Below are 27,612 nucleotides of genomic sequence, written 5' to 3'. Positions count from 1 at the left end.
TTAAAAGCCCCCATCTGGGCTGCCCCTTCTTGCATTTCTCAAGTTCTGTTTGTCCGAGAAACGCCAGGAACACAGCCCATAACTCAGGCCTCAGGGGCCGCTCCCCCCAGACAGCTGCAGGGCAGCTGAATGGAAGCTGTTTGCCCCAGAGCCCCGGGCGGCGGGGGGCCCAGGGCGACCAGGGGCGCAGGGCCCGGCGGGAACAATGGCCAGGCCAGGGCGCGCGATGGCCGAGGCTCAGGCTGCAGCTGACAGTGCGGGCCGGGGCACTGATGCCAAGCCGGGCACAAAGGGGCCGTGTTCCCGGCCAGCGAGCGGATGTTTGCACAGGTGTGGGAGTGGGAGCGCCGCTCTGCCGCGGGCTGGGGGGCTGGGGAGTAGCGTCTGCCGTCCATAGCTCCAGTGGGCGGCCAGGAAGGCAGGCAGGACAGCACCGAAGGCTGGGCACTGCTTATCAGCCGTTCCGGGGCCAGTATCCACTGGCTTCCGCCACACCGCCACTCCTCACTGCCCACCTTGCCACCAGCCTCCTGGGAACTCTCCTGGCTTTGGGCAGTCCATCCCCCGAGCAGGCCCTACCCAGCCACACTCACTGCCGGCAGGCTCCCGCCAGGGGGCTGGGCCCTTCTGCCCAAACCTGCCCAGGCCTGCCACACTGGGGCCTTCGGGGACACAGGCCCCTAGGAAGGCGGGAAGAGGCCAAAACTGGGGCCTGCCCCAACCCAGGAGTTGTGTCAGCATGCCCCTGCCATCCCTGAGCAGTGCAGCACTTTGGAAGCTTCCAGAAAACCTGCTGACTCTGCCTATGTCAGGAGCCACTGCTGAGTGTCTGGCCTCATGGGGGACGCGGTGGGGGAGGGACGAGGCACAGCAATCACAGGGACATGCGCCTGCCTGGGGAGCCACTGGGAGGCTTCTCGTCCCGCCTAGATAGGCTCTGATGGTGGTCGGGGGGCCCAAGAGCCAGCAAGGCTGGTCCTTTCTGGAAGGAGAACTCGGGGCAGACAGACTGGGTCCTGGCACCACCAGCATGTGTTGCCCACGGATGCCCTGCCCGCCCCACCTCCAGCCCGTGTGGCCTGCAGGCCTTGGCTCCCACCCTATGTGGGCTTCGATGGCCTCCTCCACAGCCCCAGCCCCTGTTGCTACCACGATCCCATCTGACCTGTTATCCGGCTGAGTGAGTCCGGAGGTCAGTAGACAAGGGCAGACGCGGGGGCAGGCTTGTGGCGGCAGAGCAGGGGGCACCCCGTCACCTTGGCATTTGGGCTTCCCGGCCCCCACCCAAGGTCACTCCCCAAGGTGTGATGGTGCCACCCTGGGCCTTGGTGGCCTCTGGATGGCCCACCCGGCCCTGCAGCTGTGGGGGGAGATGGGATGGAGTCACTCCCTCCCCGCACTCTGGCCTCCAGCCAGCTGCTCCCCTCAGGGTACCCACGTGTTCCCCCTAGAAGCAACCCTCAAGCTCCATGTGTATATAAACGCCAGCTTTCACTGGAGGATTTGAAAGCAACCACCAGCTCCCAGAGGGACACTGGCAAGTTGGGCCTGCCCCTAAAAATGCCACAACCAACGTCCTCTGAGCCGTGAGAAACTGCTGCTGGGCCCACAGGCCAGTGACATGGGACTCAGGGAGCCTGCAGCTAGGAGGGCGCGCCCTGATTCCTGCAGCTGCATCCTCATCGGAACATCTCCCTCTCCCACGTGCAAGCCTGACTCCCTCAAGGAAGCCGCCACAGACTCGGCCTGAGACACCCTGCCCCACCCTTCCTGTGCAGGCTCACGGAGCTTTGGGTGGCTTGGTGTTCCGGTGCGGGGATCCGCCTGTTGCACACCCACTTCCCCAAGGCTCCTGGGCTGCTCTAGGTGGTTGGAACCCACTTTCACAGCCAGGGGCAGCCTCTGGGCCCACAGGCCGGGTCCCTGCTCCCCCCCAGCTCAGCTGCACCTACGTCACCACTGCCCAGGGCCGGCTCCAGAACTTGCAGGCCCAGCATCCACTGGAAACACGGGGGCTCTCTGATCTCTGCTGGGGTCTCTTGAGCCATCGTGGTCCTTCCTGTTTGCTCTCTGGCTCCTTGGGGACAGGGGCACTCACAGGCCCTGTGCGGACCCTCAGAGACACGGGAGGTATGCATCTGACGCCGCTCTCCTGGGGCCCTGCCAGGGTGAGGGCCGGGGTGGAGGCAGAGAATGGGCAGCCTAGGTTGATGGTGGGAGGCAGAGCCATGGGGGAGCCAAGACCGCTAAGCCCCCAACACACACTCCAGTGACCACTCCAACTTCCCTCTCAAATCTCAAGTTCAAAGACGAGACATTCAGAACTTCAAGACAGTGATGCCGAAGGACTCGACACTGAGTGTGGGGACCCATGACAGCGGCTCCAAGCGCAGGTTTGTGGACAGAGGCCTGTGAGCACACAGGTGAGAAGCCCCTGCCAACAAGGCCTGAAGTCTCGAGACACCAGTGCCCTGGTGTTCTGTCACCTCTTCAGCCCCAGCTGCCCCTGTCCCCATGCCTGGAAGTTTCCGACTTACCACCCCCCACCACAGCGCATCTGCGTAGCTGCCGAACTCCACGCGGCCTGACTCGTTCACCGCGTCCTTCTCAGCCAGGTACACAAAGTACGAGGAGAAGATGAGGCCCAGGAAGCCAATGTACAGGGTGGTTATCAGCTCCTAGGCCAGAAAACAGACAGTGTCGGGCTCCAGGAACTGTAGGCTGGGAGCCTCCTGTGCAGACACCTAAGGCAGTGAGTCCCAGCGATTACTGGGCGTCCTATGCCGCTCTAGCGTGGTTCACATGTGTGGGGCCGGCTTCAATATAACCCACTCCTCATCCAGTAAGTGGCAGGTGGGGGTTACCCTTAGAATGAGGATCAGCCCTGGGGTTGCCCCAGGCCCACCGTCTGGACCGCAGCAGGCTCCGGCTCTCTTTCCTGCCACATGACAGAACCAAGAATGGACCAGGACCCAGGAGATCCCCAGGGAGAGGAAGGGTCCCCTCACCCCACAGAGCCAAGGGCTGGTGCAGCTTGAGCCCATCCGGGCGCAGCCCTCGGGAAGGGGTGCGGGTGTCCCCGCCTTGACCGGGTTCCTGATTTGCCTGGGTTTTTCATTTCTGACTTTCTGTCTTCTTTTGCCCCCAGCTCAGAGGAAGGTGAGCACATCAGCCTGGTAGGCCAGGGTCACCGGCACCCGGCTGGGGTGAGCATCCAAGCTGGGCTCAGGCTTAGGCTTGCTCTGAGATCCTGGGCCCCGTTCAGGTACCCTTGCGCCTGGGCACCCACCGACCCCCAGGGCCTCAGCGCATCTCAAGCTGTCCTAGCGTGAGCTGCTCTGCTCCCTCCATCCTGCCCCCAACCCGGGCCCCGCACCCCCAACCTGGGCCACCCACCTGGCGGTGGATGAAGACCACGGAGCCCAGGAGCCTCCAGGTGCCTCCCTGGCGGTCGACATGTAGCATCCTCAGGATCTGCAGAAAGCGGATGCCCCTGGGAAGGAGATGGTGTGGGGCTGAGGGAGCCAGGCTGTGCTCAGGTGTTCACTCCGGGCCTGGGGGTGGCCGATGGCATGGGTGTCCCTGCCCCTGCCGGGCGCCCACTCTGGGTGAGGAGGCCAGATATACATCCATCCCGACAGGGGCCTCGGAATTTCCCTCCCAGGTGCAGCCCCCCCAGAGTCTGCTCTGAATCTGCTCACACAGGGCTGGGGCTGGGGGTCGACCAGGTACCTCCAGATTCCCTCAGTCCCTAGAATGCCTTCTGGGGGAGCCCCTGGGGTCACCCCAGTTTGCAGATGGGCAGGCTATGTGCCCAGATGGTCAGGTTACAACCCAAGCCCTGGAAGCTCAGAGGCGCTGGCGTTGGGCCAGAGCCTAGGGCTGCCTGAGGCATCTTGAGTCTGAGCCGTGCCCTCCACACTTGCCCGCACCTACCCTGCTCCACCCACCCCAGCACATGGCTCAGTGTCCCCAGGGGCAGCGGGCACCAGGGCACCTTGCATCAGAGCAAGGCGGATGGGGCACGAGACCACCCACGGCTCAGGAGGGGTGCTCGGGGCAGGTTGGCATGGCAGGGAGAGCTCATGGCACAGACGCACCTGATGGCTGATGTGGCAAACACCTGCCCCTTGGAGCCTACGCAGAGGACCACCATGGAGGCCACAACCACGATGAGGTCTGTGGAGTACAGGAGAGGGGGGAGCTTGTTGTGGTCGTCACAGCCAGGATCCCGGGGAAGAGCACACGCCCTGCTCTCATCTGGGGAAGGGGCTTGCCAGTCAGGCGGGTCAGGCCCTGATGACCAGGGACATGGGGACATCTCGGATAGGGAGACAGGCAGCGTCTAAACTGAGAGACCCAACCTCTATCCTGGTCATGTGGAGCCCCCAGCCCTTCCTGGGCCCTGTGCTGAGCCCTGCAAGGGACCAGAAAGGGCAGGGCCTTAGGCCTGGACCATGGCTCTCAGGCCGCCGAGGGCGACTGGCCCACCGTGAAGCTATGCTGGGCTGCAAGGGCTCATGGGAATCTGTAAGGGACCAACCCCCTACTCCCAACACCATGTTAGCATCTTGGTGGCTGAGGGCTGCCAATGCTCCTATGCTGGGTCCTGGGCAGTCACCCGCTGCTGGCCTTGGGGTTCCCCCGTCCTTAGGGGACTCCATCTGGTGGGGATCATGAGGTGGGGGTCATTCCTGGTCTGGAAACCTGGGCGTGACCTCCACAGGGCAGGCATGACTCACCGATGATGGAAATGGGCTTCCGGGCAAAGCGCAGCCGCCCCCAGAGGCCCACGTACTTGCTGCGGCAGCCGGCGGACCAGAGGCGGACCACGTACTCTGTCCCAAAGAACACCACCAGCACGATCTCCTGCAGCGACAGAGTGGGGCGCTCACTGCAGGCAGGCTCGGCCTTGAGTGGCTTCAGACCCTGCAACCTGTTTGAACCCAGCCATGCTGGAGCCTCCACTGAAGGACACCCTGAGAACAGCAGGCCCAGGTCCTGGCCTGCTGGGGATGGCGATGCCTGTGCACAGAGGCCCTGGAGCGCCGAGCAGCTTCAGCTCACGTCCACAGGCGTGGAGCCCAGGTGAGGCTGCAGCTCTCAGGCCAGGACCACCCAGGCCAGAGGAGGCCCCACACCAGGAACTCCAGCCTGGGTCAGAGGAGGCCCCACACCAGGAACTCCAGCCTGGGTCAGAGGAGGCCCCACACTAGGAACTCCAGCCTGGGTCAGAGGGGGTCCCACGCCAGGAACCCCCACACCACAAACCCCAGCCTGGGTCAGAGGGGGTCCCACGCCAGGAACCCCAGCCTGGGACAGAGGGGGTCCCACGCCAGGAACCCCGGGCGCCCTCCATGAGAAGCATTTTCCCACCAGATCCAGCCCTGGAAAACCTCACAGCTGGCCTTTGAGTCTGGTATACCCGGGGTAGGGGCAGCCTCTGGACCACGTTGCCCTTATAGGGAGTCACCTGGCCCCTCTACACCCCAACACCTCCTCAACTCCACCGACACCAGAGGGCTGAGGTTCCTGGAGGAGTGGGAAGAAGACGCTCGGAGCTGGATCCCACCCCCTAGGCACAGAAGTGGGAACCTGGGCCTCAGTTTCCTCGGCTGTAAAGTGTGGATGCAGCAGTGCCAGGCTCAGTGGGCTTTCGCGGAGACTTATTGCCAAAATGCAGCTTTCATGTGAAGTGCAGCCCGTTGTGACACTCAAAGCATGGCGGCCACCTGCAGGCTCGAGCCCAGCGCCCAGGCAGCCGGGGTGTATGGGAGGCCCTTGGGGAAGGTATGTGTGGCTGGAAGATGAAAACAGCCCCCACATGTGAGAGGCACTAGCCACACAAAGCCACAAAGCCACAGGCATACAGCGTCTCAGGCCCACTTCCGGCAGACTCCTGCCTGTCCTCCCTCAGAAGCCGGGCCCTGGAGGGGACTTCTGCTCCCACTGGGTGACAGTGGCTGGCCTTGCTCACGTGCCACACCCCCACCAGGGAGTCTACTATGAGCGGTCAGCTGGACACTGCCATCGCTGGCTCCCAAATGTTATTAATTAGGATGGAATGATACTGACACCATCCAGCATGTGTTTGCGGCAAGCCCAATGGATAAGGGGAGACAGGCTGGGAGCTTAGTTGCCTTCCTTTTGGAAAAATGTTTTAGGCTCATGACGTCAGGTCCTTCAGGGGTCGGGGTGTGTGCAGTCGGGTGCATACGGGAGATGGCAGGGGTGCAAGGTAAAGAAAGGGTGTGGGCCGGGCGCAGGGGCTCACGCCTGTAATCCCAGTACTTTGGGAGGCTGAGGTGGGCGGATCACGAGGTCAGGAGTTCAAGACCAGTCTGACTAACATGGTGAAACCCCGTCTCTACTAAAAATACAAAAATTAGCTGGGCATGGTGGCGCATGCCTCTAATCCCAGCTACTCAGGAGGCTGAGGCAGGAGAATCGCTTCAACCCGGGAGGCGGAGGTTGCAGTGAGCCGAGATTGCTCCATTGCACTCCAGCCTGGATGAAAAAAAAAAAAAAAAAAAAAAAAGAACAAAAACACACACACACACACACAAAACAAAAGGTGTGAACACCTGCAGGCTCTGTGGCCTCATGGTGGGGTTTGGGTCCCACCTCTGTCTTCAGCTCCTGGGGACCAGGGCTCTAGGCTGAGGTCCGGCTAAGCTCCCTGGTCTTACCCACCCCCATTTCCCAGGCCCCAGAACAGGACCTGCTCCAATCAGTGCTCAACATGGACATGCTGAACAAACGAACGAAGGAACAAATACATGACTCTTCCAATGAGCCGGCCTAGAGCTCTCTGGTAGCAGGAGCTCTGTCTCATCGGTCTTTGCTTCTGAGAACTTGCCCTTTAGGGAGACCAGGCCTGGACACCATAACGCCTGCCTTTGTTTAGTCATCATGAAAAAGGCCACAGAAACACGGAGCTCCAAGTCCCTGGAGCTGAGACAAGGTGCCCATGATGGCACAGAGACCAGCTCACCCGACTGCTGGTGGCCTCGGTGGGGAGGCGTAGCGGCTCCCAGCCCAGCTCTGCTGACCCAGACAACACCCCGCAGACTGGTCCTTAGCAGGGTTTTTCCTGTTTTGATGCACTTTATTTATTTATGATTTATTTATTTTTGAGACAGTCTCGCTCTGTCACCCAGGCTGGAGTGCAGTGGCGTGATCTCGGCTGGAGTACAGTGGCGTGATCTCGGCTCACTGCAACCTCGGCCTCCCAGGTTCAAGCAATTCTCCTGCCTCAGCCTCCTGAGTAGCTGAGACTATAGGCGCCTGCCACCATGCCTGGCTAATTTTTGGTATTTTTTTTTAGTAGAGACGGGGTTTTGTCATGTTGGCCAGGCTAGTCTCAAACTCCTGACCTCAGGTGATCCGCCCGCCTCGGCCTTCCAAAGTGCTGGGATTATAACCGTGAGCCACCGTGCCTGACCTTGTTTTGATGCACTTTAAAAATTACTTAAATACCTTCTCCAGCCATGTCCTAGGCAGGTCTGAAGTGCTAGGTGTGTCTTATGTTATACCTTGAAATAAATAAGTAACTATTAGGGATTGCTGTGGATAACTGCGTGACTTTCTAAAGTTGTCTTGACCTAACACTCAGGGAACCTGTTTAGGGGCCGGCCTTCTGAGATGGCAGGACTCCTGCCTGTGGGACAAGGTGGGAGAAATAATTAAAAACAACGCTGATCCCCAAATCCAGCTGGATGTGGGAGGGCGTGCAAGGCTCCGTGGCTGGGGAGGCCCCGCTTGTTGGGTTAATTAGGCTGGTGCTATTGGCAGGCCAGGAAAGAGCAAAGGAAAAGTCCCTTCACCATCTCTAAGCTGGAAACGGCAAGATGGAATGTTTGCTCAGAGATAAAACTATCTCCACCACCATGAGCCTCAAACGCTCTCCTGGGTTGTGCGGGACAACACCCAGGGCCAAGGCCACAGCGAGACCCCAGGGAGCTCACACTCAGCTGGGGACAGGGAGGAGGGCTAGTCCCCCACACCATGCCATGGCCCATCCCTGATTCACAGGACCACAGCCCCAGTCTAAAGCAGGTTCACAGAATGGCAGGCCTCCCCCTGGCTCCAGCAGTCCAGACCCCAGGTGGGTGATGCCCTAGCCACCCTCCTAACCCTGGGTTCATCTGTATTTGCAGACTTGGCTCTAAGCTCCAAAGGTGAACTAAAGGGGCCTCAAGCTCCTCCCCAGAACCTGCATGCATTTGGCACTTCTCCCTTGCCCGCCTTGTTTAAGCAACTGCCATAGCTCCTGCTGTCCACACTGAGGGTCAGAGTCTAGGGCTGTCCCTGAGGCCTCCTTCCCGGGGGCTCACAGCCCAGTCTCCCCCAGAGCCTCCCATGGGCCCCAGGTGCCCCCCATTCCCTGGGGTGCCCCTGCCTCCTCAGGGCCCTGTGTCTGGAGCGCTCTCTCCCTCCCCCATTCCACCGCCAAGGTTATCCCACCCACCCTTCCCAGGCCAGCTCAGCACCCCCACCCCCAGCCCCTCTGAGAGGCCCACCCACTACACATGCAGAACCAGGGGTACTTCCTGACTCCCCCACTGATAACAGGGCCAGCCCCAGGCCCTTCTCTGAGGGGCACCCAGGATCGTCCAGCCCCATAAAGCGTCTCTCACAAGATCTATGTGGCGCCTGCAAGCCCCCCGGGGTCAAGGATTCAATGGCCCGGGACGCTGAAGGAGTGCGGCCCTGAGCTCTGCCCCACAGATACGAGAAAAAGAGCCGTCCTTGCTCTCCACTGAGACCACAAACAGACCAAAGGGACACAGAGGCCCCTCCCACCCTGGTCACTCTCCTTCAGACTAAAGCAAGGCCGCCTCCTGGCTGCGGATGGCTTCATGGACAAAAGGGCCTCAGAGCTGGGCACCGAGACGTGCACAGAACAAACACAGACCCACATAATGGGGGTGGTGGCCTCTGTTCACATTTTACAGAGGCGGAAAGCCAGGCTCGGCTAGGTCAGGTCACCCGCAGCTTAGGGGAGGGAAGGCTGGTGTCCATGGCAGAGAGAGCCACCCCCCCCGGTCTCCGGGACAAGGTACAGGTATCCTCAGGTGTGGGAGAGGACACTGGCAGGTGAGGCCAGGCCTGCCATGGAGGGCTGACCACTTTCATGCACAGACACGACCTGGGCATGGTGGTGGTTCTGGAAACGGTGTTACTGCCGGACAAGTGGGTACAGGACAAAGGCTGGAGGACCCTTGGCTAAGGGGACCCAGACATGAGACAAGGACACCAGGCTGCAAAAGCAGCCCCAGGAGGGAGAGGGTAACCAAGAGAGACTCCAGAGCCTCCAGCCCTGCCAGGGGACAGGGAGGTGTCTCAGCCCTGTGGTGCGAGGTGGGGAAGACAGGCCTGGGCCTCACAGAGCTGTCAGCACCACCAGCCGCCCTGACTTGGTGGTCATCTAGTGGGCAGCTGGAGAGCTGGGTCTGGCCTGGAGGGAGGGTGTGGGTGTCAGATGGCCCCAAGGCGGGTGCAGGCACAAGAGCCACCAGGACCACCGTACCCTCCTTCCTCCAGACCCAGTGAGGGGCTGGGGACAAGGATGTTCAGGGTCAGGAAGCCAAACCCTGTGGTTTCTGCCCCTCCCTGAGACCCCCTCACAGAAACAACAGAAAAGACATGAGAAATGGGAGGAAACGCCCCGGAGCTTGGCTGATGCCACTGCCCTCCACATCGGACCCACTCGTTCGACTGTGTGCTCTTCTAGCAAGGCCTGAAAGCAATGGGTTTCTGGGTCCCTGCCCCCCAAAACAAGATAGGCCATGGGTCTTTCCCCTGCCCACAAGCCAGCCATCCCATGCTGCACCCCTAGCTCCATTCTACCACAAGTCCATGTCCATCCTGGGGCGTGTTATAAGTTGGCTCTCGGGGGTATTATTTGTGTGATTTAAAATTATTTAAAAAACCAAAGTTCCTAACAACTCAATTTCTTAAAAATAGGCAAAGGGCTTGGACAGTCATTTCTGTGAAGAAGATACACAGATGGCCAACAGGCACACGGAGAGGTGCCCAGTGTCACTAATCATCAGGGAAATCAAGACCACAACGAGATGCCGCCTCTCATCCACTAGGGCGGCTACCACCCCAAACAGAGTGACAAGTGCTCCCAAGGATCTGGAGAAGTTGGGACCTTGTGTGCTGCTGGGGGAGGTAGAATGCTGCAGCTGCTTTAAAACATGAAACGACCAGTCTCTCGATTTTGTGGCCAACCTAAAACTGCTCTAACAAATAGTCTATTTAAATAATATGCCCGAAAAAAAATAGAATGACTGTATGGCCCAGGAATTCCACCTTGGAGTCTGTCCCCAGTCTCTTTAACGGAGATCCACACACACCCATGTCCACAGCAGCACCATTCACAACAGCCAAAAAGTGGAACCAGCCCGGTGACCCTCAGCGCACTGACGGAGACAGAAGATGTGGTCCCTCCATACCACGGGATAGGATTCAGCCTCAAAAAGGAAGAGAATTCTCACACAGGCTGCAACATGGAGGAACCTTGAAGACATTACTCTCAGTGAAACGAGCCAGTTACACAAGGACAAATACTATCTACTTCCACTCACGTGAGGTCGCTACAGTTGTCAGATTCACAGAGGTAGAAAGTAGAAGGTGGGTGCCAGGGGCTGGGGAAGGGGGAGTAGGGAGTGAGTGTTTAATGGGGACAGACTTTCACCAGTTTTACAAGATGGAAAAAGCTCTGGAGCTGGATGGTGGCGACGGTCGCAATGAACTATGATCTTAAAAAGGGTTAAGATGGTAAAACACATTTTCCTTTTATTTTATTTTGAGATAGAGTCTTACTCTGTTGCCCAGGCAGGAGTGCAGTGGCACTATCTCAGCTCACTGCAACCTCTGCCTCCTGGGTTCAAGTGATTCTCCTGCCTCAGCCTCCTGAGTAGCCGGGATTAGAGGTGCGCACCACCACACCAGGCTAACTTTTTTTGTATTATTAGTAGAGATGGGGTTTCACCATGTTGGCCAAGCTGGTCTCAAACTCCTGACCTCAGGTGATCCGCCCGCCTCAGCCTTCCAAAGTGCTGGGATTACAGGCATGAGTCACTGCGCCTGGCCTTATATTTCACCATAATTTAAAAAAGAATGTGTTTGTCAGGAACTGGGAGAAAGGCAATGGGGATGGTTTTCCTTTTGAGGTGATGAAAAACCTCTGGAACCAGAGACAGGTATTGGTTGCACTGCCTTCTGAATGTACTAAATGCCACCAAATTGCACGCTATGAAATGGCTGAAATGGTGAATTTTACGTTATGTGTGTTCTCTGATACGGAAATGAGTGCCTTGAGGGGCCCGGGCCCATGGCGGTTGCTCACCTGGGCTCCCGCGGGTCACGTCTCCCAAAGGATTCTATGGACCTTCAGGGCCACCCAGCGGCCCCGAGTATCTGCCACACTCCAGCTGTGGTCATCTGTAGCTGTCCTTGAGCCTTTAGTTCTTAATCTTCACTAACTATTGTTAGTTCAGCATTAAACAAAATAGCTAAGCGCAAGTCATTTGTCAATTGCAAAATGGCACGCAGACCTTGAGCCCTCTCAGGATGAAGACAGAAAACAAATAGCAGGCAGTGCAAAGGGCCCTGGGAGGAAAAACACAGGCAAGCTGTAAAATTCCCCTAATCTTGTTTCATCGTTGACAAGACTTATGCTGAATGGAGCTCAGGGCCATCCTTCACAGGGGGTCCTGGATGCCAACGGGACACCCTAAAGCACAGTCACTGCCGCTGACGGCTTCACTATTGGGTTGAAATCTTGTCATTAGGCAGACAGACCCTGGGACCCTCAACCTCAACCCAGAGGAAATTAGTGCGTGGTGTGGAAGGAAAATGGAAGCTCAAGGTAGCTCAAGGTCACACAGGAGGAGACACACGGCCCCGCAGGCCGGCCCCATGCTGGTATCCGGTGTTGTGGGGTTACGGTAGCGTAAACAGGAGATCTGCCCAAAGCCGGAGGGCCAGCGAGGGTTTAGCAAAGCAGGTGCTTATCTGGGATTTTTAGTCTCTGAGTGAACAGAGGGGGGAAAGGTCGCACTTTGGCTCAAACGTGTTGCAACCGGCTGTTGAACCAGTGTTCTCCGAGAAGGCTGAAGGTCGATCTGGCCATCTTATCTATTGTTTTGCTTTTATCAGCCAGCAAATCTGCATCATAGCGAAGATTTTCTGGGGTTCAATGTGTTTTGAAGTTCCATGCTGCCGGAACCACATAATTTAGGATCTGAGAGAAGGTCCCTGTGTCAATCAATCACATGGGAACGATCGCAGGGCAGCCTGAAATAACTGGTTCTGACCAGCTGCACTCACATCCTGTCTTTCTGGATGAAATATATGGATTTTTTTTGCAAAACAATAAAGGAAGCGTCGCAGACCCTTATCGCGAGGACTTTAGCGTCTCTGATATTAGTCTTCTATTATCTCTTTTGTCTATTTTGGTGTCTCTGATGTTACTGCTCTACAGTATCTTTAAAGGAAATTTAATTTTAAAGAGGGCTGGAAGATGAAGATTAAATACCAAGGATCAGAGCTGAGCTTTGTGGAAGGGGCCAGGGTCAAGGAAGCAGAAACACAGCCGGCCTCCCAGGCGCCCCATAGACTTAGGCCTGGGGACCTTCCGCTGGAGTCAGGAATCCACCCACCCCCCGAAAAGCCTGAGATCTGTGCCCACACTTTTTTAGGAGACAATGAGATTCCATCAGGCCAAGATGGGGCCTGGAGACTCTGAAGAGGGGTGGACACAGGGTTAGGCTGAGGGTGCTGTGGGGACCCGGGATTAGGGTCTCACCCCCTCCCATAGCTGGGACGCCAGAGGGCTGGGCCTGCGCTGAGCCAGGCATTTCCCTGTGGGGGCAGTGGTCCCCACAGCATAGAGCCCGGCTGGCGGGCTCTGGGGCCAGCTGTTCCAACTCCACGCCGGCCCGGCCCTGATAAGCCACAGAGAGAGCCAGTCTCGGCTCCCGGGAGGGTCAGCTGGCCGGAGGGCGATGCAGGCACTCAGGCGGCTCAAAGCGCCCTTTGTCCCAGGGCCTGCCTGTGGCCAGCTGCTCCCAGCCGCCAGCCTGTGCTGAGAGCTTGTGGGCCCCCGGTGACGTGCTGGGCACAGCTGGGGCCCTCAGTCCACACTCACCACCCCCCTCACCCCCACCCCCCGAGAGAGCACCAGTCCCCACCCTGCCCAAGGTAGCCTGGTCTGGGGCAGGCGCCACAGTACAGCCGGCCAGGCCCAGGTGAGATGCACCAGCCACTGGGCTGAGGGTGACACAGTCGGGGTCCGGTTGCCCTGTCCTGGTCTTACTGCTGGGGAGCTGACCCTGCCCTGCCACAGCCCCTCCCCTGCCAAGTGTCCCCTTAGTGTGAGCACCGCTGGGGTGCCACGCGGAGCCAGCCTTAGTCCAGGGCTGCAGCCTTCTGCTCTGCTGCTTCCCCAGGCCCCATGGAATGTGCAGCCCGCGACCTTGAGTGGGGCCCTCTGTGTCCCTCCTGAGGCCGTGGCCGCCCAAGGCCCTGCCCGCCCAAGGCCCTGCCCGCCTAAGGTAGCCTGGAACAGGCCCACCTCCTCGGAGGGAGGGCTTCTGGGCCCCCACACAGCTAGCTCCAGGCAGCCAGGGGTGGCACTGGGAGTATGGTGGGGGGACCCGCTACCTCGGCCAGGCCTCCTGGGAGCCCCCTGTCCCACACATTAGCAAGAGAAAGGATCGCTAAGCAGGAGGAGAATGGGCGCAGGGCAGGAGCAGGTTGGTGTGAGGACACTGGTGGCATCCCAGGCAGGGGGCCTGGACGAGCAGCTCAGCCACTCTGGGCTCTGCATCTACATCTGTAAAACGGGGGCACCAGCAGTGCCCACCTCCTAGGGCTGTGGGGAGGGTGGAACTACAACAGTGGCTTGGGCCTGTGGAAATGCCATGGGAACAGTGTAGCAGGAAGGCGGGGTTCCGTGTGCTCAAGAGGGAAGCAACCTCGTTATCGGGGGGCGGGGGGCAGGGTGCTGAGTACAGGTGGGGTACAGACTCTCATGCTGCACACAGCACAGAAGAGCCCCGCTGACCTGACGCCCCGTCCCGTGCTGGCCCAACTGCCTGGAGTCCTCCACGTCACCCGGCCTTCCCGGCTGTGGAAGTTCCTATCTGTTCACAGCTCCAGCCTGGGAGTGCCTATCTGTCCTGGAGGGCACTGCTCAGCCTCACCTTCCTGCGGTGAAGCCCTGCCCCACCCACTGCTGCCGCTGCCTCTGCCTCTGCTGGGATCCCTCCTTTCCTCCAGTCTGTCCTCATCCCACCCACAGCACCCTAAAGTCAGGGGCCGCCTTCTCTACCTGCAAGCTCAGTGCTGAGACCGGCTCACTATCCCCCTGTGCCCAAAAGCCTGCTGAGAAACTTCAGGCAGGGGACAGGTGCGTCTCCCTCACAGGCACCTGCCTTGTGGGTGCTGTACTTGGGGTGTGGAAAGGGAAGCTGAGGGGCCTGTAAAGATCTGCAGACCCCCACGCTGGACATCACCCCCCATGTTTGGGATGTTGCCATCTCCCCCAGGATGGACATCACCCCCTTGCCCCTCCAGGATGGACGTCAACCCCCCACCCCCCAGGATGGACATCATCCCCCACCGTCCCCCCAGGACGGACATCACCCCCCCAGTTCCCCAGGATGGATGTCACTCCTCCCCAGGATGGACGTCACTTCCCGTCCTCCCAGGATGGACGTCACCCCTTGTCCCCCAGGATGGACGTCACACCCCATCCCCCAGGATGGACATCACCTTCCCCCATTCCCCTGGGCTGGACATCACCCCACCATGTCTGAGATGCTGCTAACCCCCTCCTGACCAGATGTCACTGCCCCCCGTGGCTGAGATGCTGCTATCCATCCCCAGGCTGGTTGTACCCCCCTCCCCCATGTTTCGGATGCTGCCGTCTCCCCACAGGGCACCTCTGGAGCTCCTCCTGGTCTGGCTCCCCCTCCCTGAAGTCACTGGAACACTTTGGGGGTCCTGGCCCTGCAGGAAGACACACCCAGAAAGTCAGCGGAAGCCACACACCAGGCCCCACCCTGACTTCCCATGGGACCCCAGAGACAGAGACGGAGGAAGGAGTCCCTGCCCAGGAAGCGGGCAGCAGAGCCCTAGCCACAGGCCTTCCCACAGCCGGCGGCCATCTCTGACCTTCAGAGTCGCAATCGGCCAGCTGCTCTGTGTGCTTGTCTCCCCGTTAATGATTTCGGGGTAACTCTGGGAGGCATGGGGCCTCTTTCCCTCAAGAACTAGCCCCACCTGCCAGCTGCCCGGACGTCTCTTCTTCCTGGTGGGCAAGGGACGTGCTGGGTTGTCATGGGGACGGCCGTTCCCATCCACCGGGCAGCCAGGCCCTGCAAGTGGGCGACAGCTGTCGTCTGGTCCCCCCATCCTGGACACCATCCCGACAGGCGGCATGAGGCCCAGTGTCCCCTGTGGGCTGTCTGGGGAGACTCTCGGGAGGCTAAAACCATAGGAACTGGCCCTCCCCCTGCCCCATGCTCTACATTTAAGTAGCCACAGGGGCACACCCCGGGGTGTCAACAAGATCCAGGGCTTTCCTGATCCTCCCTGGTCCTCCGTCTACCCCTGGCCTAAGGGGAGCCATGTTCACACATTTCCCTACGACTCTCCAGGCCCTGGGACTGATCCCATAAGGCCTTGGGTGTAGAATGCATTCTCTCCATGGGCTTCCAGGAGGCACCTCTGGGAAGACTGCCTGGTGGGCTTTCAGAGAGCAACAAAACTGCAATATTTTGCTCAAGGGACACTCCTTGAGCAAAACCTCCCTGCAGGCCAAGGCTCAAGTGACCCCTCTTGCTGGGCCGGTGCCTCCAGCCCCTCCTTGTCCCTTGTCTGTAGCTCTGGAAGTAACTGCAAACTCTCGACATTTGTTACTCAGGTACCTCACCTGGGTCTGAGCAGGAGGCGCTCAAGGCAGCTGGCCCCATGTGTGGGTGTAGCAGGGGGAAGCTTCTCAGGGTGGAGGGGTTAGCTAAGAAAGGAACTTGGACCACACCCTGGGCCCAGCACATTCTTGGGCCCATTATCATTGGGGCCAAATCTTTCCCAGGACTGCCGGCTTCCGGGCCTTGGCCTCCGCATGAAGGCTGCCCACCCACGGTGGGGAGGAGAGTGGGGCCTCTCGGTAATTTTAATTTCACATGTACTGCCGGTGCCTTACGGGGGCCGACTAGAGTTACACACGTTTCAGGCGGTTTAATGAGGTGCCTCCAGCCCTGGGACCCAGCTCGCTGCACGAGCTGGCGGGGTGGGGGTTCCCAAGCGCGGCCCACTTCCTCCCCCACCTGGGTGTTCTCAAGGTCAGGAGGCGGACACAGGGCGCAGCAGCCACCCGACACCTGCCTGGGGTGGGAGAGGCAGATGGCATTAGGCAAAGTGCCCATAGGCTGGCCTGTCTAATCTCTGCCCCGAACTGGGCTTATCAGCAGATTCTGATGAAGCAACAACTATGTGGAACCCCCCGCCTGGAGACCCCCAGCACACTGAATCAACCCATCACCTGGCAAGGGGTGAGAACCCAGGAGGCACTGAATAAATGTGTATGCTTACACAATGTGCAATGCACATATTTCATTACTTTCAGGCAATAGATGAATTTCAATCTATGTGGGGGACAACATTTGCAAACACAGTGAAGCCACCAGCAAGTGGCGCGGGCTCTGGCATGGAATTTACAAAATAAAAGCATTTACAGTTGTTGCTGGGGGAAAGCTGGAGTGATGTGGGGGCTGGGGCAGGCAGAGGGGCCTACGTCTCATAACACCATACAGGGCCCGCACTTCCCACATCAATCTCTTCTTTCTGGCTATTTAGGAGAGTGTTGCTTAATTCTCAAATAGGGAAGGGATTTTTCTTCCCCAATCTTTAAGTCATTTATTTCTCATGATACTGGGTTTTGATCAGAGAACATGGCCAGTTAAATCTCAATTTTTTGAGGTAGATTAGATTTGTTTATAGCCACATGAATGATTGGTTTTGTAAGTGTTCTGCAGACATAAGGGAACAAAACAACTCCATTACTAGGGTTCGAAGACATAGCACTGGTTTTAAAGCACAGTCCTGAAGTTCTTTGCCAGTCCTCCCTAGTTGAACCTGGGCTCTGTGACACCTGCATCAAGAGAATACAGCCAGGTGGCTCTGCAGTCCCTGGCACTGCCTGTCTCTTGGACTGTTCATTTCTGAGATGTGAGGAATCCATGCAGCCTTGGAGAGGCCCTCATGAACAGGAGCCTTACCAGCCACATAGGTGCAATGCTGCTACGGAACCTCCAGCCCCAGCTGATACTACACAGAGGGGAGATGAGCCGTCCCACTGAGCCCTGCCAGACCGCATGCTGGCGAGCTCAGGCGTGATGCCTATTTTGAAGGTGCTAGATTTGTGAATGGTTTGTTATATAGCTATAGATAGCAAGAATAGGAGTTATTTCAAATTAGTTAGAATCTGAAATTGCTCATGATTACAACATTTAACTGTCCATGTCCTCACTTATTTTGTGCTCACTAGAACTGTCCTATTCCAAAAGAGGTACATTAAAATCTCCTCCCATTATCATATTTAACCTTCTTGTCCTTGCAGATTTTCAATAGTTTTTGCTTTATGTATTTTATGTTGTCTGATGCCTTAAAGATTACAGTCAGGTCTTCTAATAGTGCCTGATCTCATTCACACTTGTCTTATTTGGGCTTCAGTGTTGATATGAATCCTAATCTCCCTGTTTTTTTCTCTCTTTTCTTCTTTCAGCTTGCAATTTCTTGGCATCTCTTTTGCCATTCATTTATTTTTCAACCACCTATTATTGCTTTGCCTTACTTAATGCTACTGAGCAAGGTATTTGTTAAAAGATAAAAGCCCAGCAGCTATGGTGGGGCCTTCTCTGTCTTTCAAAGAGGAATTCAGGCCATTTACATTTGGTGTGGAGTTAGATGCATTTGATTTGACTTTTTCTATCTTTATATTTGCTATTTGACTCTGTTGCTTCTCCCTTTTGCTTTCGGTTATTTAGTTGACCCACATATTATCCATTTTCTGATCTCATGAATTTGAGAATTTCACTGAACTCTCATTTCACTGGTTCCTTCAAGTCACAATCAAGTCTGCTACTTTCTAAAGACAGTTTCCACTATAGTGTGTTCCCTAAGGCTTTCTCCTCAGGAAGATAAGAATTTGCGTGTGACTGCATTTCACCCCTCTCCCTTCACCCCATCAACTGCTCTGTGGGTAAAGAAAGCAACCTCCAACATTGTTTTCATAGTTTAGAACAGGGCTTGACAAGCTTTTTCTCAAAAGCCAGATAGTAAATATTTTAGGCTTTGCAGGCCACACGATTTCTGTTGTAACAATTCCAGCAGACAATTTTGTGCTGTTAGAGCACAAAAACAGCCAGAGATGAGATATTCACAAGCACACGTGGCTGTGTGCTAATCAAACCTTATTTATACAAATCAGCAGCCAAGTTTGTAGGTTATGGTTTGCAGACCCTTGGATTAAAGAATCCTCTGACGGGTAGGTATTCCTACCGGCTAAATTGTGTCCCCACATTCATATGTTGAAGTCCTTTACCCTCCAGCACACCTCAGAGTGTGACCTTGTTTGAAAACAGGGTTGCTGCAGATGCTGTTAGTTAAGATGAGGTGGTTAGGGTGGGCCCCTATTCCCATACAACTGGTGTTCTTATCAAATGGGAAACCTGGACATGGACTTGTAGGCCAGGGGAGCACTGTGTGGAGGTGGAGGCAGAGCCTGGTGTGCTGCATCGACCAGGAACCCTTCCACAGTAGCTTCGGGGAGGCCTGGAACACCCTCCCTCACAGCCTTAGAAAGAACCCACCTAGATGATACTTGGATCTCAGACTCTCTTGGACAGGTAAGGGGCTACCGCTGGCACCCAGGGGCTCCAGGTCATCAGCAAGGCCAGGCCAGAGGTCTGTTCTAGGGTCTCTGGAGAGGTCCAGGCCATAGGCCTCAGGGCCTGAAGCTTCCCCCTCCCCAGGCAGTGTCCCTGGGGTCCTACAATAAACAGTGCCCTGTCTCTCCAAGAGGTCTATCAGCCTACCCCTGCCCCCTTCCACCAGAAAACCCGGGCTCTGAAGGCAGAACTCAAAGTGTCAGTGGAGGCACTCCAGGCCGACGACCAGCAGAAGAAAAGGCCCAGGGGCAGGAAAACGTGGGCGTGTGGAGGCACCCAGGGCTCTGGACAGTCAAAAAGGCAGGTAGGGCTGCTTGCAAATCAGGCCCTGAACCCTCTGCTGAGCCCCACAGTTTGGGAGCTGCCTCCCAGGAATCATACCCAGGGCCCCGCACACACAGGAGTGGCCCAAGCCGGCGGCCCTGCAATTTGTGGTGGGGGAGTCCATGGCCCGGAGACGCCCACGCCTGGCTGCAGACACCATTAGCCGCCCGGCAGGCAGCTTTACACGTATTTAAAGCAAATCCCCCATTTTCCCCAGGCAGGGCTATTTCCGTCTCCAGGCCAGTTAAACGAGGATTTACTTTCAGCCTGGGAACCCCACTGCTGATGGCTGTTAACCCCAAGGACGGTATACCCCTATGATCACTGTCTTAGCTGGAACTCGGATGGGGGGAAAAGGGAGTGGAGGGAGGGACATTATTTTTATCTGCCAGGAGCCGAAGCTTCTAAAAATGTCTTATTTAAGAATTTCACCAGCACTAGAAGTTCGGCAAACCAGGTTCTGAGCACCCTTCTTTTGACTTGGGGAGAGTGCTGAGAAGGCCGCAGGGTTGAACGCTGTTTACTTTAGCAGAGGTTGAGGAGCTGCGACCCACACCAGCCTTTCAGGGGCTGGCACGGTGTTGGGACAGGAAGGCCTGCAGTTATTAAAGGCTGCCCTGCGTACGTGTGTGTGTGCACGTGTGTCGGTGTGTGTGTGCACGTGTGTCGGTGTGTGTGTGCACGTGTGTCGGTGTGTGTGTGCACGCGGGCCTGTCTAGTCTGTTTTCTGACTGCTGCGTACCTCACTCTGATTCTGCAAATCTAGAGATTTTAATAACAGGCGGTGAATTTAAACAGTTTTTTTTCCCCCCTTTCAGGAATGTTTTAAGGGATTGAGAGGAAATTGTGCACGGATTTTGCTGTTTTAAGAGCTAATATGTGAACAACTTCAGAAGGATGTATGTTGTTTTAGGGCTGAAGTTTACACAGTAAACGGGAGAGTCAAAAGCAGACTTGTCGTGAATTTGTAGGGCCCGTCTTCTTAAATTTCATTCCTCTGAGAAGGGGCTGCCTTCCTGGGGAGCAAAGCTGGAAGGAAACAGCGAAAGTCTGATCTTTGTCCCCCGTGCCCCTCACTGTGTCCCGTTGCAGAATCCCTGGGGAGGCAGTGCCCAGTGGGATGGCCAGCGGCAGAGACCACCCAGCCCAGGCCCCCTCAGGGCACTGAGGAGGATCCCCCAGCAGATGGCTGCATTCAGAGGTCTGCAAATCCCACAGCCCCTAAGCTGCTCAGGAATGACATCTCAGCACAACAGGGTCTTGTTTCCAAATTTGGGCTGGGGCTTCTGTTTCTTGGGGACAAATACCTTCAAAGACATGAACTATCAAAACCTCATCAAGAAGAAATAGACAACCTGCATAGCCCTGTATCTATTGACTTTCCAATGACAAACTTCCCCACAAAGAAAACTCCAGGCCCAGATACCTCCACGTGTTCTTGCTATCAAATGTTTAAGGGAGAAATAATTGCAATTCTACACAAACTCTTCCTAAAAATTGAAGAGCAGGAAATATTTCCCAACTCATTCTCTGATGCCAGCGGCATCTGATGCCAAAACCAGACACAACAGCCAACACACAGCAGGCGACGCCCTCGTGACCGTGGGTGTGGAAGTTCTACACACAACCGAAGTCAGTCACATCCAACAAGGTGTTTTAAAATGCATCATGACAGCTGGGCACAGTGGCTCACGCTTGTAATCCCAGCACTTTGGAAGGTCGAGGCAGGCAGATCACCTGAGGTCAGGAGTTCAAGACCACCCTCGCCAACAAGATGAAACTCTATCTCTACTTAAAAATACAAAAATTAGCCGGGTGTGGTGGTGGGCTCCTGTAGTCCCAGCTACTCAGGAGGCTGAGGCAGGAGAATCACTTGAGCCCGGGAGGCAGAGGTTGCAGTGAGCCAAGATCATGCCATTGTACTCCAGCCTGGGCAACAAGACCAAGACTCTATCTCAAAAAAATAAAAATTTTAAAAAAGTACAAATACATACAAAATAAATAAATAAAATAAAACAAAATAAAAATTCATCATGACCGAGTGGGCTTTGTGTAAGGAATGCAAGGTTGCTTTGCTATTTGAAAATCAATCAATGCGATTCCCCACACTAGCAAATTAAGGAAGAATTTGTGATTGAGATCATTGCAAATGATATGATTATCTCAACAGAGGCAGAAGGAGCACTTGACAAAAATCCAACAGCCATTCTTAACGCACTCTCCCTTCCCAGAAAACCAGGAAGAGGAGGAACTTCTCGGCCTGGTAAGTGGTTTTTACTAAAACTCCACAGCTCCCACCACACCTAATGGTGAGAGACTGCCTCACTTCACCTTAGGAGTAAGACGAGGATAGCGGCCCTCTCCCCACTGGCAGACACTGTCAGGTGCATTCAAGCAAAAACAAGAAATCAACAGCATATGGATTGAAAAGGCAAAAATAAGACTGACTTAATTTGGGACAACACAATCATCTCCATAGAAAATCCTAAAGAATCTACAAAAAAAAAACAAAACAAAACAAAAAAAAAAACACCTAAAAACAAATGAACAAGAAACCTTCTCAAACTAATAAGTAACATGAGCAAAGTCACAGGATGCAAGGTCAATATACGAACAAATCGATTGTATTTCTATATCCCAGCAACAAATAATCCAAAAGTGAAACTGAGAAAACAATATCATTTCAGTAGCTTCAAAAACATAAAATACTTAGGAACAAATCTAGCAAGTTTCGCACCACTAAAAATTACACAATACTGATGAGTGGTGTTGAAAAATATCTAAGGCACTGGGGAGCGAGGCCGTGTTCGTGGATCAGAAAACTCGGTATTATTAAGATGTGTATGAGACCCAAATTTATCTACATATCCAATGCAATGCCAATCAAAATTCTAGCCAATTTTTTTTTTTTTTGGTAGAAATTGATGAACTGATTCTAAGATATTCATGGGAATGTGAAGGAGCTGGCAGAGCAGCACACTCTTGAAAATGAACAAAATTGGAGGATTAACAGGACCTGATTTCAAGGCTTAGCGTAAAAGTCACAGTAATCAAGACAGTGCTTTCCTGGCAGAACAGATGACAAAGTCCAGAAATCGAACCCACACACACGGCCAACTGATTTTCATCAAAGGTGCCAAAGTAATTCAACGAGAAAAACGTCTCTGGGACAAATGGATAACCACATGCAAAAAGATTTAACCTCCATCCATACCTGTCACCATATATAAAATTAAACTCGAAATGAATCACAGATCTAAACAAGAAATGTGAAACTATAAAATTTCTATAGAAAACAGGAGAAAAAACTTTGTAACCTTGGATTAGGCAAATATTTCTTAGACAGAACACAAAGAACATGAACCCTAAAGAAAAAAAAAAAAAAAGAACCCTGATGAATTGAACTTCATCAAAATTAAAAACTGCTGCTCTTTTGAAAGATCCTGTTAAGAAAATGCAAAGACAAAGCCACGATTGGGAGAAAATATTTGTAAAACAGATCTGGCGAAGGACGGCTATCCAGAAAATAGACACAACTCTTACAACTTACATTATTATTCTAAGAAGACAACCTAATTGTTCAAATCAGCAACAAATTGAACAGATACTCCATCAAAGGAGATAAATGAATGGCAAATACGCCCAACACCATTCGTCACTAGGGAAATGCAAATGAACACTACGATGGAATATGGCTCCAACCTTGAGGATGGGCAAAGCTTAAAAAGCAGACAATACTAAGTGCTGGTGAGAATCTGTAGGGGCTCATACATCGATGGTAACAGTGAAACACGGGCCTACCATTTTGCAAAATGGTTTGGCAGTTTCTTCGAAAGGAAAACATGCATCTAACACATGATCCCACAATCCCACTCCCAGGGATTTACCCCAGAGAAATGAAGACATATGATTACTCAAAAACCTGCACGCAATATTCATGGCAGCTTTAATCATAACAGCTGAAAACTGGAGACAGCTCAAATGTCCATCAGCCTGTGAATGGATAAACAAACTATGGTACATTTTATCCTTTCCAAATAAAAGGAGACAAACTGCTGAATGCAGAGACCGTGACACGGATGGACCTCAAATGAATTATGCTAAGTGACAGAAGCCAGGCACAGAGGCTACACGCTGCAAGATTCCATTCACATGACGTTCTGGAAAAGGCAAAACCATGGGGACAGGAAACACGTCCACGGTTCCCAGGTGCGGCGGGGGGAGGGGGCTAGCTGCCAAGGAATACCAGGGAGCTTTCGGGGTGATGGGAACGCCTTGGATCTTGATTTTGGGAGTGGTTACAGGACCATAAATGTTTGCCAGAACTCATCAAACTGGACACCTACAGAGGAGGAGAGTTTTCCTGTACGTAATTTAAACCTCAACAAACCTAAATTTAAAAGAAGAAGAAATTAGAAAATAAGAAAACCAAAGAAATGCATGAGTCAATCAACAATATTTTTTAGTTAATCTGTTTAGAGGAGAGGCAGCTATGACCCCACCAAGCCCACTGAGCTCAGCATAGCCTCCCTGGATCCTGCTACCACTAGAGTCTGGCCTGGGAGCCACTGTACCCCGTGGATGCAACGCAGGGGCCCTGTCTCTGTCTGTGACCCCCTCACACGGCAGCCTCCCCAGGCACCCCTCGCCTGCCGTGTGGGCCCCTGGAGAGCCAGGTGCTGGGTGAAGCCTGGCTCCTGTCCATGCCTCGTACTCGGGACTCCAGCCCTATTTGCACTCTGGTTCTGGGCTGAGCCTGGTGCTGCCCTGCTCTCCCTGTGAGGCTCTGGATTCCAAAAGCCTCTGACCCCACACCACCCGGGACACTGTCTCTGTTGGCCCTCAACTTGCCACCCCAGCGCGCTTCATTCACCTGCTTAGGGAGGTGCCCCCCTTCCGGTCACTTGGCTCACATGTTGGCATTTGTTCCCCTACCCCGCCTGGCACTCTGGCCTCAGTGAGGATGCATGTCAGGCATCAGCTCCCAGGGTGTGCAGTGCCCTTGACTGCTTTCCAGCTCCAGGGCCCGGGTGTGGATCTGCCCAGGGAGGAACATGGGTGTCTGGGCCATCACGATGCTCCCAGAACACGGGCTTCTCCCACCTTCTACCTATGCCTTTTCATTCAACCCCGAGAGGGACCCTAGGAGGGGGCGTGAGGGGTGACAGCGAGGATGCAGATGCCGCAGTGTGTTGGAAATCCAGGCGCCATGCCACGGCTCTGCCTCTGCAAAGTCCCTCTCACCCCGTGATCAGAAAGGTTCGAACTCCAGGCACACGGCCCAGTCCCAGCAACGGCAAAGAGAGGCGGGGGAGGTGTCCATCCAGGCCGGGGCTTGGAGGCTCTGGTTCTCTACAGACAACTCTGGGCATCCCTCCTCTGAGCTCCCCAAAGACACACAGGTACGTCCACATGCACACCTGCACACTGGAGTCCAGTTCTGGGGTCTGTCCCTCTCGAGGCCCAAACAGTCCCCTGCACCCTGGCCTCCCCGTCTCTGGGTCTACTGGAGGTGGAGCTGGTTCCCCTTCCTGCTGCTCTACGCAGCTCGCACTGGGTGGTGGGGGCAGTGGGCAAGGGGCCGGAGCCCCCAGACTGAGTGGTGCAGAAGGAAAAGCCAGGGAGGGGTGTCCTGCCCAGGGGTCTCTCCACCACCCAGGGCCAGCCATGGGGAAGAAGGTGCATAGGGGCCTAGAGTACTCGTGACTAGGGGCCACGTGCTGCTGCTCATGTCCATTGCCCCCCAAGGCATCCCCACACCAGGCCCGGGGAGCCCAGGGCCGCCCACGCAGAACACAAAATGCCTCTTGTTCCCACCCCAGGTGCTTGGGAGCAGGAAGCCCCCCAGCCCCCGGGCTGTGCAGAGCACTGGAGGTGAAGTCACAGCCCAGCTGTACCATGAGCAGGTCACGAAGCTCACAACAGGACCTGCCCAGGCCGGGACACCCGGTAACATTCCACTCCCTCAGCTTTCGCAGCCCCCAGGGGACCCTGTCGAGGGCCCCATGTCTTCTGGGTTCCATCTCTTTGAGGTAAAAAATCTGAGGCCCCAAACTGCCCCCAAAGCAGGCAAAGGTCAGAGGTGTAGAGAGAGAGGATGGCGAGGACGGCCAAGGAGGGTCGTCCCAGGTGCCTGGGCCCAGGTTTCTCCCATACCCTGGCCCACCTGCCTTCCTTCCCCATAGCCCCACCCCAGCATCCTGGCACCAGTGAGCTCCTGGTGGCACTGGCTGGGTGCTGTAGCCCGCTGATGGCCACTAGCATGTGCTGGGGACCTAAAGCCACATGGTTGAGTCACCATCATTTGCTCCACAACCCCCATGCCTGGCTTCTCAGACCTCAGCCTGCCCCTCTCCACCCAGTCACTCTCCCTTGGGTGAAAGGTAGATGTGCTCTATAACCCACCCTGGAGACAGCCCCTGGGATGAAGAAACCAGGTCCTGTCCAGGCCCCAGCACCTGTCACTAAACATCCTCCAAAGTACGGATTTTTCAGCCCCAGGGGCTCAGGAGAGCCGGGGTAGTGGCTGGGGGCAATAGAGCCCCTTTATTCCCGCCAGACAGGTCCTCACTTTACTTCAAGGTCAACAATGGCGAACTTCTCCTCAGACACCCACCCACCTGGGCCAAGTCAGGCTGTGTGTGTGTCTGTGTGTGTGTACGTGCACTGGCATTTGTGCACAGTCTAAGCACACCCAGGCCAACGCCAGAGCCCAACACCATGTGTGCACATGTGCACACACACAAGCATGGTGCTATCTGAGATGCAGGAAGAAGATGTCACCTTGACCCAGAGCTCAGGACACTCCACCTACACCTAACAAGGCTGAGAAAGGGAATATAAACTACTATGGAAAAATTATACCGGAATTTTTCTTTGTTCATTATGAAATCTTTCAAATATATCAAAATACAGCAAATAACCTGACCGATTATACACATGGATACTCCCATCCCACGTTCTGCTGTGTTTTCTTCTGCCACGCTTGATTCAGACTTTGAGAAACAAAACCCAACGGAAGCAGCAAAAGACGTTCCCCAATCTACCTCCCTGGACGAAGCCACCATCCTTCTACCTACGTTTCTGTGCTCACACGACACATGCAATCAGGACAAACACGTGTGACCCTGGGACCTTAGGTCTGAGCTGCCACTGCTTAGTGGCCTGCCTGCCGCCACCTTATCCTGGGCCTGGCCTCTACCAGTCAGAGGGGCGGCGTTAAGTCTGAATCACACCATGCCAGGCCCCAGGGCTCCTGTCGTGTAGAACAAAACCCTAAGTCCCCAGAGTCGCCCCAAGTCCTCGCACGCCAGGTCCTACCACCTCCCTGACCTCATCCCCCACCGCTCCCTGCTCCCCATCTCTGAACGCTACGGGCTCCTCACAGCTCCCTCCACCTGCACCAGGCACACACCCTATCTGGGTCTCAGCGTGTGCCATGCTCTCTGCCAGGAATGCTTGCCCCCAAAACCCCAACATTTGGACCTTCACCTCCAGAGACTTGCAGCCTGGCCGCTCCACTGAGAATGCCGCCCCTCCCAGTCCATACCATTTACCATTTCTTACCCTCGAAATAGTCAGTAGTCCACCCAAGGTTTTGGGGGTCTGAACTTATAAAAGATGGAAATGGAGTCAGCTTATTGTTTGTAGTATAGGCACTAAGTGGAGGTTAAGGCACATTAATAAAAACAGTAAAGGGTTAAATGAGAAACCAGGGACTAAAGAAACTTAAAAAGGCATAAGTATAAAAGTAACTATTAGGACAAAAATACAGGCCGGGCGTGGTGGCTCACATCTGTAATCCCGGCACTTTGGGAGGCCGAGGTGGGCAGATGACTTGAGGTGAGGAGTTCAAGACCAGCCTGGCCAACATGGTGAAACACCATCTCTACTAATAATACAAAAAAATTAGCCAGGTGTGGTGGTGCCCACTTGTAATCCCAGCTACTTGGGAGGTTGAGGCAAGAAAATCACTTAAACCCTGGGAGATGGGGGTTTCGGTGAGCTGAGATCATGCCACTGCACTCCAGCCTGGGTGACAGAGTGAAATTGTTTTTCATAAATAAATAAATAAATAAAAAATACAACCTCCTAATTACCCAAATGTTTTTAAAAAGAGAATAATACACATATTGTAAAGAAAACTACAACAGCAACCGTGACAAAATACACGTAATTATAAAAGACAGTGACAGAGTTGAGACCAAGAATATCAGTTATATGAATAAATGCCAATTAGCTTTACTTATCAGGAGAAAAATAGTTTGACTCACAGAATAAGACTCAAATATATGCTTCATATGAAAAACAAGTTTTG

At 54.9% G+C, this 27,612-nt stretch overlaps 1 protein-coding gene across 5 annotated transcripts in view; it reads right to left on the bottom strand.

Moving 5' to 3' along the window:
• Window positions 1-27,612, bottom strand: part of LOC105469770 (potassium voltage-gated channel subfamily Q member 1) — a 402,068-nt gene that overhangs the window by 270,887 nt on the left and 103,569 nt on the right. For all 5 annotated transcript variants that reach the window (XM_011721289.2, XM_011721290.3, XM_011721292.3 and 2 more), the window contains exons 3-6: window positions 4,743-4,869; window positions 4,101-4,179; window positions 3,397-3,493; window positions 2,538-2,678 (exon numbers count right to left, since the gene is read on the bottom strand). In XM_011721289.2, coding sequence (XP_011719591.1) covers window positions 2,538-2,678; window positions 3,397-3,493; window positions 4,101-4,179; window positions 4,743-4,869 — 444 coding nt within the window. The remainder of the gene's footprint in view (window positions 1-2,537; window positions 2,679-3,396; window positions 3,494-4,100; window positions 4,180-4,742; window positions 4,870-27,612) is intronic.

Source organism: Macaca nemestrina, chromosome 12 (genome assembly GCF_043159975.1).
Source record: "Macaca nemestrina isolate mMacNem1 chromosome 12, mMacNem.hap1, whole genome shotgun sequence".
Lineage (NCBI taxonomy): Eukaryota > Metazoa > Chordata > Mammalia > Primates > Cercopithecidae > Macaca > Macaca nemestrina.
Note: the sequence above shows the minus strand (reverse complement) of the source record. Positions and strands in the feature narration are given on the sequence as shown.